This window comes from Aquarana catesbeiana, linkage group LG08 (genome assembly GCF_042186555.1).
Source record: "Aquarana catesbeiana isolate 2022-GZ linkage group LG08, ASM4218655v1, whole genome shotgun sequence".
Taxonomy (NCBI): Eukaryota; Metazoa; Chordata; class Amphibia; order Anura; family Ranidae; genus Aquarana; species Aquarana catesbeiana.
In genome coordinates, this window is record NC_133331.1 from 225007333 (window position 1) to 225019574 (window position 12242).

Below are 12242 nucleotides of genomic sequence, written 5' to 3' on the forward strand. Positions count from 1 at the left end.
ATTTAGTCTCCAGGCAGGTGGTCTATTTAATTTCTCCTCGATCTTAATTCTCATCATTACTGGAGTGTGGTCAGAGAACGTTGATATATCAATGTTTGTGTTGATAACTGTCTCAAGCAATCTATGATCGACCAAAAAGAAATCAATTCTTGAGTACGTCCCGTGCATAGAGGAGTGGAACGTATAATCCCGGCGTTTCGCGTTTTGTATTCGCCTTACATCTATCAGCTGATTCTGTTACAAAATCTTTTTTACTACCTTCCTTTGTACGTTCCCAGTCCTCTCTGCACTTGGCGTACTATCGAACCTTGGTATCATACAAAAATGTAAATCTCCGCCTATAATAGTACATCCTCACTTAAAGTCCATACATTTTTTTATGACATATATTGAGTATTTTAGCGGATTATTTTTTGGGCAATAGATATTTGCAAGGGAGTACTCCATCTCGTTGATTCTACCCCTCAGAAATAAATATCGCCCTTCTGGGTCCTTTTTTCTATCATCCAAGGTGAACCTCACCCCTCTGGTAAATCCTATAACAATTCCTTTATCTCTTTTTGTTGGGGAGTCCCCATAGTATCAGACTGGATAATCTTTTTAAAATATTTTAAGGTTAGAGTCCTATGATATATGTGTCTCCTGTAATAGAACTACATCTGCTTTATAGAATTTGATCTCTCTTATTATATTATATCTTTTTATAGGAGTATTTGAATCATGTACGTTGTATGTCATAAAATTAAGGGTAGTCATCTCTGCGCACTGTGCTCCGGGTCATCTTCTACCCATCTCCTTCTAACACATCTCTCCATTCCATCCTCAGGAGAACAGCGAGCAGAGACCGCCATTCCTCTTCTCCTTATCTTGATCCCCTTCAGAGCAGTACCCCTAAATCCCCCCTCCTCTTTTCTCACTCCCCCCCTACCCTCGCTCCCCCGCCTCCTCCCTTCTCCTTCTCCCTTGGGGGGATATTTAGCCTCCCCATGGCCATTTGATCCAAGGCCCTTCCTCCCCTCCTGGCCCATCGGTTCTCCCCCCGAAGGTTGAGCTCTGCCTATAGGTCTTTAATGGACATGCTGCTTCCCCAGCTAGGGATATCCCTGACCCATCCCTTCTCCCCAACCACATTACATCTCTAGTGTCCTTTTACTCCTCTGCCACCCCCCTCTCCCCCAGTCCTGTCCTGTCCGAGCCATCTAACCCCTGAGAGTCCATTTTTTGTCCCAGCCAATTTCTTCTTTTTACTCTTATGCCATCTTAGATCTTCCACAGGTGGAGCACTATTTTGTACTTCTGACCAGCCAGGTATCAGGATTTGTGGAATGTCTAATCTGTTATAAAAGCTGACCGTGTCTTCTGGGTATCTAAGTATTTTTGTCCGTCCTTCTTTTTTCCCTATTAGGCAGGCTGGGAAGCCCCAAGAGTACTGTATGTTATTTAGCTTCAGGTGCTCCAACAGGGGTTTAAGAATTCTCCTCCTGGCCAAGGTCTCCGCTGATAAGTCTGGAAAGATCTGCAGCTCAGTTTCCTCATATCTAATCGGCTGTTTATTTTTTGGCTCATCCAGGTTTGTTCTTTGTCCTGGAAGTTTTGGAATCTCACAATTATGTCTCTCGGCGTATCTGCTGCTAGCCCTACTGGCTTTCTGATCCAATGGACCCGTTCCAGCTTTATTTTTTATGTTCCTTTTAGTCCCAGTCTGTGTCCGAATATTTTATCAATTTTTTCCTGAAGATCTTCCTCTTGCTGGTCCGGTACACCCCTTATTCTGAGATTTTTCCTTTGATTACGGTTTTCCTGATCTTCCAGTCTATACCTTGTATATCTATGTTCTTTCTGTAGTTCTGCCATCTGATTTTCTAACATATTTATATCCACCGTTTGTGAATCCAGCTGCTCCTCTGTTTCCTCTACCCTTCTTAAGATCTGATTCAGGTCCCCGTGCAGAGTTGCCATTTCTCCTTTAATGGATGTTTCCAATCTAGCAAACATCTCTGCCATTTCTGTATTAGTAGGCAAATGTTGGTTTTTCTGTCTGGGTTCCGCTACGATGTTTTCTTCTGTTTCTACACTTGTTCTCATTGATATATCTGGTATATCTAAGTCCTTAAGTTGTTTCCTCTGGGCGTCTTTTGGTATGTCTGTCTGTTGTCTAATGCCATTCACCAGTGTATATATGTATTATAGGACTTATCTCCACAATACTATGGTGCTGAGCACTTACAGTCTCAAAATACTTGGTGGTGAGGGGTCATAAGAGTGGCTATATCTCATACTATATATCTTTCATTTGTATATTCCTCATTTATTTTTATCCACTGTTATCAGCCTTTATTTATTTATTAGTTCGCCCATCTACAGTCACCGAAACTGTAAGAATTTGCCTGTCCTCAGTATGCCATGCCTTCTGGGCATATTATGTTAATACATCCATCATATATTCATCCTACTTTAGCCTATCCTAAGGTTCTTATTCTCCCGGTGGGGGGGGGGCTCACCGTCTCTTCTGTGACCCTTGTACCTTCCAGTATTTACTGTGATTTCCTGCAGTTTTAATTATACGTACATACTGCTTCAATGTTTCCAGTGTTACCCCCTTATTCCTTCACAAGCTTCTCGGGTATTACCACTTGGGTAATACCACACGTGATATTGGTGTTAGCCTGTTTAGCCTGTACCGTCCGTCTGAGAAAGAGGATATACTGCTGATGAACCTTAGGGGCTACTCTCGATATTATAATACTTTATGCAGTCCTGTTTTGCCAATCTGAAGTAGACTTTCAGAAATATTCCATAATTATACTGATGGGACAGCAACCTTTTATCACATATCAACCCATTTTTGCAGTCTGTTATAAACTTTGTGAGGAAAGCAAAGCACACACTTAATCAGAGCAATCCTATTGTATTTGTAGAGACCGTAAAAAGATCATAGCCACTCACCCCCTTTCTGCTCGACACACCAGTGAGTTCATGTCAGCTGCCTTTTTTTTTTTTTTTTATGTGAGTCTGTGAAAGATTTTCCTGTTTCCGTTCTGTCTTCGGTTCACATAGGTCAAAAAGGGCCTGGAAAGCCCACAGAAACCGATGGGGGGAGGGGGGAACAGGGGGGCGGTGAGGGATCTCCTTTAACAGAAGGGACCTGCCCGAGGCTATACTGTCCAACGAACTCCTGTGCCTGGTCCCACTCCAGCCGACCGTAGCTGCAGCCAGTACAGCATCTGGTCCCCTCTCCTCACTCCCATTCTTCCAAGTCTGCAAACCCCGTCAAATGCCGGGGACGTTTCCTGCTCCACTCTTTGGCTTCCAGGGACACAGTACACGTGCTACTGCTCCCGAGTCCACTCGCCTCTCCACGCTTCCACCGCCCAAGTAAGTCTCTGGGAATGCTATGCTATCGGCTCTGAGATTGCCACACCTGCTGCTGCCTCCTCCGGTGCATACACAGGGGTTTCTCCTTTGGAGCCCGTTCAGGACCTGGTATACTGAAGGGGGAGAGAGCACTGACAGGGATCACATGCTGCTATCAGGGAGAGTTTGCGGGCTTCACTGGGTCAGCAGCTGCATCTGTCCAGCTCCTTCATCAGGCCCCTGCCTCCTGTCCCCACCCTGCCATGCTTTCTAAAGCTGTTAGCCTTGTATTGCCTCAAGGGACTAGCATTTTAATGTTTTTGATAATATTTTGGACAGTAATACATTTATCAGGAATTTAGCTATCAAAAAACATAATTTTAAAGCTGTGAATGAAGGTGAAGTTGGGAGCCCTGTTGTTTGTGATTCAGAGAGTGACATGTTAATTAATTCTTTTAGGGATCAATGTGCCATAGGAGAGTTAGAGGAGTTTGTCATGGGAAAGTGGTTTAGAGACAAATATAGACACCAGTATAGCTTTCACTCAATCTTTTAAAATTAGATTTGAGTTTTATCGTATTAGTGCACAGTGTTCAGAGATGGACAGATTTCAAAAATTGGTTGAGAGAGGTCTCACCACTTTGGCTGTACAATTGCCCACCAGCACGTGCATTAAACGGGGCAACCTCTCATCCAAATAAAGGACAGCTCTTAAAAATCTGGAGGAAGACTCATCCATTATTATTTGTATTTCCGATAAGGGAGGTCTGGTGGTAGTGTTAGTAGTGGAGACTTATACACAGAAAGATGAACGTCAATTGTTGGACAGATGCACCTACTTAAAATTAAAAAGTGATCCAACAAAGAAATATAAAGTCACTTTAACATCACTAGTAAATGAAGGAGCTACACTTGGAATTTTTAACAGTAGGATGTGTGAAAGTTTGATACCTCAATATCCTGTGGTTTCAATCTTCCACCATCTCCCCAAGACCCATAGAGGTTTGAACCCATTGCAGGGGAGACCTATCATTTCTGATTTCTAGCCAGTGGCTAGATAACATTTTACAGCCCCTGGTCCGTAGACTCCCCAACTATCTCAAGGATATGAACCATCTTTTAAATATCTTAAACAACATTAGATGGGAGGAACATTCCATGTGGATTACCTGTGATGTAGCTGGATGGATGGATTAGCCATTCAAGCAGTCAGTTTTTACTTGGAATATTACACCACTCACACTCGAAGTCCATATGTTTGTTCTGGATGTTCTGCAATACCTTTTGTCACGTAATTTTTTTGTTTTTAATGCAGAATTTTTTTTGCAGAAATGTGGGGCCGCGATGGGGGCAAAATATTTGCCCTCCCTCGTTAATCTCTACATGGGGTGGTGGGAGCGGTCCCATATATATGGATCCAGCAATCCGCTCAGACAACATTTCAGATTGTTCTATTGCTAGATAGATGATCTGATATTCATTGTAGATGAATGCATGGGTACCTTGGACTCTTTCTTAGAATATCTAATAATAATGATAGAAACTTACACTTTACAGGACAGGCTGACAGGAGTGATATTAGTTTCTTGGATGTTCATTTGTGTGTTTAAGGTACTAGTGTCAGCTTGGATCTTTATAGGAAACCTTTGTCTGAAACACTCTCTTGATGACCAAGTCGGGACATCCCCGTCAGCCAATTCTTGGGAGTTTGGTGTATCTGCGGCAATTAAGAGTCATTTGAAAAGAAACAAAGGCTTTATATGGACATTTTCTGCAGAGGGGATACCCTAGATGGATGTTGGATAGAGCCTTATTGATTGCAGGTTCCAAACCGAGGGATGAGCTCTTAAAGGGGAATAAACCTTGTAGTCAGGAAAAAAGGAGAAATTTAATAATAAGCAACTTACGTTGAGCACACCCTTCAGTTTGAAATTTGGTGATATCAAGAATATTGTTCACAGATATCTGCCTATCGTTTTTGAGGATCAGACTTGTGCTGATCTTCTCAAGGATGGTATTAACATTTTTTCTAGGAGAGCTCCCACACTAGGAAACTCGCTGTCCCTTACATATCTGCACTTTAGGGGCAATTATTGCTGTGGTGGCACTGGTTGCTGTAGACATGTTAATAAGGTTAATGCTGTTTGTTCATATTCAGCTAAAAGGGAACATAAAATACAATCTTTTTTCAACTGTAATACTAATTACGTTATATACATTATTACCTGTAAAATATGTTATGTGCAATACATTGGGCGCACAACAAGACGTCTGAGGGATAGATTTTATGAACACCTTTATAGTATTGAGAAAAATAAAATACACTAATGTTGCCATTTTAATTGCCAGCATGATGGAAATCTTTCAGCTGTGGGAGTACAGATCCTTGAAAAAGTTAATGTACCTAAGAGAGGGGGATGTAATCCGACTTCTCTGCAAAAGAGAAGCATTGTGGATTTTCCAGTTTAGAACTCGTATGCCTCATGGTTTAAATTTCGAATGAAATATTATCCATTTTTATTATTAAATTTGTACACCATTATATATTCATAATTTTATACATGATTTGTGGTCCATTTATCCCCAGATTGGGTCTGTTTCTTTAACTGTTACGTTTGATCTTTGTATGACAATGTTTGTTTATTTGGTGAGAATTCCAATTAACTTACATTGTCCCTTGCAACAATGAAGTCGATTTTCAATGTAACAAGCAACTTTGTATTTTTTGCACCTTTGCTTGTATTCATGTATGTTTTGTTTTTATTAGATAGGCTATTTAAACTTGCTACATTGTTATATTTACTGTTTATTTTAGATCGTTTAAATTGCAATTTTCCTTGTTTTGAATGTTTTTCTTTTATGTTGCCCTATCCCTATGATGACACTATAGATCTTTGTGTGTTATTTCCAGTTCTGGCCTCCCTTGTGGAAAGCGGTTCACATGTGTCACAAATAGGACTTTTGATTACACAGTGTCACTTATATACTATATGCTGAGGACATTTATGATACATATTTGTTATGATGGTTCATTTTCCCTGGCAATATATGTGTGTTCATATATATTTTTTACACGTTTTTTGTCCTTTTTTTTCTAACTTTTCTTATTTTTTTGTCTTTTTTTATGTTTTATTTTCCATTAGTATTTTGTTTATTGATTTTAAAGATCTGTGCTCAAGTGTCACGTACCGCCCAGTTTAATCACTTTGACCATCAATCAGCTGATTACGGAAGTACTTCCTGTTGGGTGCACCCTTAAATAGCAGATGTCTGGGCTATGTCATTGTTATCAGTAAGCATGAGTGACTCGTGTGTAACACATCAACCTGTCTTGTGTTTATGTCTGGCTTGGTGACAAATAAACTACTTTCAAGAATCTGACCAGGCCTGTGGTGTTCCATCATTTCCTTTCTTCCTTCATTTGCCCTGGCCCTTTGTCTGTTTGATCATGACCTTGCCTACCAGTTTTTTGCCATGCTTTGCTTCTGCCAGCTGTCAGTTGATGCCACTCTATGTGTAACTGACAGCCACAACCTGCAATCTGTTTAAACTAAAGCATATCATCCTTTGTTGGGTGCTGTTGGGAACACTGGGCTGTACTTTAGACCTTGCGCCTTGGGGTTCTTTAGGGTCCATATTGGTCTGGTGACAAAGAGAGTCCTTTACCTCCATAACAGCCAGGAGGATGAAATATATGTTTTATGTTTAGTTTATAATAAAATTTGCCATCTAAATGGTACAGAAGAAAAACTATAAGACTAAATGAGAAAAAAATTGGTCACTTAGAATCCCTCTTATCCTGCATGTTCTATGTTCCAGCAGTTGTACAGGCTGATTTTTTAAATAAAATAATAAACATGTTATACTTACCTGCTCTGTGCAAAGGTATTGTACAAAGCAGCCCCTTGCCTCCTCTTATGGGGTCCCCTGCTGGCCCTGTATGCACCTCCTCTTCTCGTGCAGGTGCACATAATGCTGCTCGGCCTACATTAAAAACATAAATAAAAATAGTGATGTATTGTTGAATGCTGAGCTGCAATAATTTGTGTCTTTTATAAACCTGAAGCTCATCTTTAACTTTTTGTAAATTTAAGAAAGTTCAAATTCACAGAGGAACAAAACAAATATGGTAGCAATTTCTGACTATATATGGATATTATTTTTTGTGAACATAGTGTAGTGTGTAGATATGATCCAATGGAACCCTTAAGGAAGCCACCTACTTATACATAAGAAAAGCACACAGGATCTTGCTTAGTCACATATCTTTTGGCTGTTACACTGTACTGGTCTGGTACTGGTCTTTGCAGATGACACCAAGCTATGCAGTGGAATAACGTCCTTACAGGATGTCTCCAATTTACAAGCTGACCTCAATGCTCTGTCTAATTGGGTGTCTATGTGGCAGATGAGGTTTAATGTTGAGAAATGTAAAGTTATGCACTTGGGGGCTAAGAATATGCATGCATCATACATACTAGGGGGAGTACAACTGGGGGAATCCGTAGTGGAGAAGGATCTGGGGTTTTGGTAGATCATAAGCTCAATAATAGCATGCAATGCCAAGCTGCGGTTTCCAAAGTGAACAAAGTCCTTTCTTGTATTAAGAGAGGTATGGACTCCAGAGAGAGAGATATCATTTTGCCCCTGTTCAAATCTTTAGTAAGACCTCATCTGGAATATGCAGTTCAGTTTTGGGCACCAGTTCTCAAAAAGGATATCGGGGAACTGGAGAAAGTGCAGAGAAGGGCAACCAAACTGATAAGAGGCATGGAGGAGATCAGCTATGAGGAAAGATTATAGGAACTGAATTTGTTCACTCTTGAGAAGAGGAGAATAAGGGGGGATATGATCAACATGTTCAAATATATAAGGGGTCCATATAGTGTACTTGGTGTTGAGTTATTCACTTTACGGTCAACACAGAGGACAAGGGGGCACTCTTTACGACTGGAGGAAAAGAGATTTCATCTCCAAATACGGAAAGGTTTCTTCACAGTAAGAGCGCTGAAAATGTGGAATAGACTCCCGCCAGAGGTGGTTCTGGCCAGCTCAGTAGATTGCTTTAAGAAAGGCCTGGATACTTTCCTAAATGTACATAATATAACTGGGTACTAGCATTTATAGGTAAAGGGAAAATCGAATTGCCTCTTGGGGGATCAGGAAGGAATTTTTTCCCCTGCTGTAGCAAATTGGAGCATGCTCTGCTGGGGTTTTTTGCCTTCCTCTGGATCAACTGTGGGTATAGAATTGGGTATATTGGATTGTACGATATTTTTTTTTGTTTTTTGGGGGTTTTTTTTGTTTTTTTATGGTTGAACTGGATGGACTTGTGTCTTTTTTCAACCTGACTAACTATGTAACTATGTAACTGTGTTTTAATTTAAAGGATGGAGGTGGGAAGCTTCGTGGAAAGTACCAGGTCTTCACATCAACTACCACAGTTACCATTAATGTCGAAGATGTACAAGACTCCCCACCAGTATTTGTTGGTACACCTTATTATGGATATGTCTATGAGGATACCACTCTGGTAAGCAAAATGTTGTTAACTTTGTGTTTATAAAATATATTGTTAGGTTACACCAGTATATATTCTTGTGTTTGTATAACCACCTAAGGACCTTAAGGATTAGACGTAAGATATACCTTAAAAAACACAGCAAGTTTCAATGGTGTATCTTCTATGCCCTACATCTAATCTCCTGCAGCTGCTGCTTACTACTAGTTTTGGTAATTCCCAGCTATCACAACGACAGCTGGGAATCGCTATGCAATATATTCAAAATGCAGCTGCTCCCCCCCCCCGTAAAATGACACTTGCAGTTAATGTACAAGCGTAATTGAGTAATATACTGTACATAGCAATGTATTGTTATATTGGTTTATTGTTTTAATTTTACTAATTTTTATACTTTTTTTTTTTCCATTTTTTCAATCTTTTTTAAATAAAGGCTACATAATAAATAAAATAATCTTTGCAAGGCAATATTGGCAAGTTAAATTTTAATACAAATTTAAATGTATGTATTATTTGTTATCTTAAATAAATGATTGCCACGTGAACAAGCAGTAAATGTAAAAACTGTTCAAGTCCATAAGGGTTATGAAAGGATGAGAACTAAAGTGGCCTAAAGATAAAAAGTATGACATTATTATGTAAAATTAGGAATCTGTGATAATGACATTCACTCTTATAATGCCTAAATATGATTAGGCTTTTTAACATTTGGTCTGGTTGCCTGTATAAATCACTCAAATGTCTGCTTACATTTGTCAATCTGCACTGGAGAGTAACAAACTGTAATCTGCAGGATTACAAATAATTATGCATCTTCTTTTCTCAGTATATTATGTTTTATATAAAAGTTTAGGGTTACCTGTACTAGAGATATCTAAAAACTATTATTCATTCAGTAGTAGAGTTAAACTAAACCTGTGACTGATTTAAAATATTTTACGTTATTTTTTCATCAGGGAGCAGAAATACTTACAGTAGTGGCTTTTGATGGAGATAGAGGAAAGCCCAACACAGTGCAGTATTCTCTTATAGATGGTAAGTGGGTGTTCATTAAGCAGTTGGTTGTTATCATTGCTGTTTTTCCCACAGTCTGCTCTGCAAATGTCCTACTGAAATAGTTATTTTTTCTTCTGTCACGCCCATGTGCATTCTGTGACAGCCACATCATATTCCTTATCTTTCCACTGGCATCAATAAGCAAATGATAATAAGACTAAAAATTCCCAGCTACTGCATAAAATGCAGAGTCTAGCAGAGTAGGATTACAGGGTGATACAGCAATCCATAACATTTATGACCCATTCACAATTACAGTGTTTTAATACACACACATTAATGCATGTTGAATTAAGGCAACTTGTTCATTATAAATGGAATGCCAGTGTACCACAATGGATAAAAAAAATGCACAAATGCTTTTTTTTAACAGAGCACTGCAAAGCATGGTAAGCTTTGTGGTGTGCTGTGGTACTTTGGGCATTGACCTCTGCTGTATACCGTTCACATTTATTAACACCACAACATACTCTACATTTAACAGAATTCTTATGGATTGTGGTTAACATGTTAACACCCATTGCTACAATGCACAAATGTAAATGGGCCCTTATACATCTACTCTCCCAGTAAAATGGTTACATTGTTACATAGTATACTTAAGTAGATATGTGATGCCATTTTGTTTGCGAGCTGAAACAAAATGTTTACTATAATCATATAAGGGTCTGTAGCAGTGTTCAGAAGGGTAATTGTTTGTGTTTGTTTTACACTATTTGCTTGCTGAACAGCCCTCCAGTATTGCGATTGTATTAGTTTGCTGTTTTGATGAATAAAAGTGCAGGACAAATGTGCTTGACCTGTTCCTGGGTGTCCCTGTCTTGTGCATTGTTTACCACTGCCAATGCAATTAGAGCCTGTCTCCCTTACAATACTTTATGGACTGGTTGTCAATCCAGCTTTAAAATGGAACCTAGAACTGCTTGGACCTTTTGTAAGTGGGAATCCAAGTCAAGACTAAAGCTTACAACATTCTCTAGATACAGGTAAGCTTTTTAGAGCTTAGGAATATGGTCCATCATTCTTTTGAATGAAGTCCCATGTAAACAAAAGGGGACAGCCACATACTGAGGCAGCCCAACAGGTGTCTCAAAAGCTGTTGTTTCCTTTTGCCCTGGATGTTAAGGGAGCCAATCAATGCCCTTTAGTAAGATCGAGGGTGGTTGGTAATGTCCCTGGCAGCTCACCTACCCGGGTAGGAATCAAATGTGGATATTGCATTTCATTTACTGATGTTGTTGCAGAAGCTCAGGCTGACATCCAGCTTAGGGATGAGCACTTTTTTTTTGTTTGTTTCAATATTTTTTATTGAATATATTAAATATGAACATGTTACAAATAAGACAAGCCAGTTTGATATACACAGTAAACATCTGTATAAGAATTTTTGATAGATTGATAATAACAAAACATTAGGTAATCAGTAGAATGGAGCCAAATTGCAGGATATACAACTTGTCAAGGGATCTTTATTTGGTATTATTACTGTTAGGCCATATAGACCAATACTTGTCAAACCTGTTGCATTGCAGAGAATTGATTGCGATTAGATGCTCGAATGTGTAGTTTCTGTGGATTGCTCTCTTAACGTCTGATAAATTTATGGAGGTGTTGTTTTTCCAGTTACGTAGTACCAGTATGCGTGTTTTTAATAGAATGTGTGTGATAACTGGCCTTAAGTCGAGAGGTAAGTCCTCTATGCCCAAGTGAAGGATAACTAATGCTGGGTCAGGAGTGGTTAATATTCCTGTTAGGGAAGAGAGCAGTTGGAATATTTTGGTTCCATAGGCTTTTTACATTTGGGCATAGCCAGAGCATGTGTAATAGGTTTCCTATTTGCCCGAAGTCCCTCCAGCAGTATGGCGAGGTTTTTGGGAAATAGCTTGATATTCTATATGGGGTGTAATGACCCTTGTTTGCCATTTTGATCATTAGTTCCCAGTGCTTGACACAGTGTGAAGCTTTATGTGTTTCTCTGAAAGTGTGTTGCATTGGTCTTCTGAAAACAGCAAATTATTCGGTAATTGGTACTGTTTCATTAATTGTTCTGTGGATTTATGCTGGGGTCCATTATAGAGGTCTGAAAGGTGTGTAATGCCATGTTTTTCCAGGGCCTTAACCAATAACATAGGAATTTTTGCTTCTAGGATTTTCAATGGGATCTCGTAATCTAGTTCATGTGTATACGTCTGAGTTTGGCTTAGGAGGAGTCTCCATGCCTTCAATGAAACCTGCATAGGAGGGGAGAGATTTTTCATGTCCCATGGTATCCAGATGTCTCCCATAAGTAGTGATGTTAGGTCTTTTGTTG

General features: G+C 39.5%; 1 protein-coding gene across 3 annotated transcripts in view; it reads left to right on the plus strand.

The window, feature by feature from the left end:
• CDHR1 (cadherin related family member 1) overlaps positions 1–12242 on the plus strand; it is a 326479-nt gene that overhangs the window by 198443 nt on the left and 115794 nt on the right. For all 3 annotated transcript variants that reach the window (XM_073596895.1, XM_073596894.1, XM_073596893.1), the window contains 2 exons: positions 8744–8887; positions 9832–9910. In XM_073596895.1, the coding sequence (XP_073452996.1) occupies positions 8744–8887; positions 9832–9910 (223 nt within the window). The remainder of the gene's footprint in view (positions 1–8743; positions 8888–9831; positions 9911–12242) is intronic.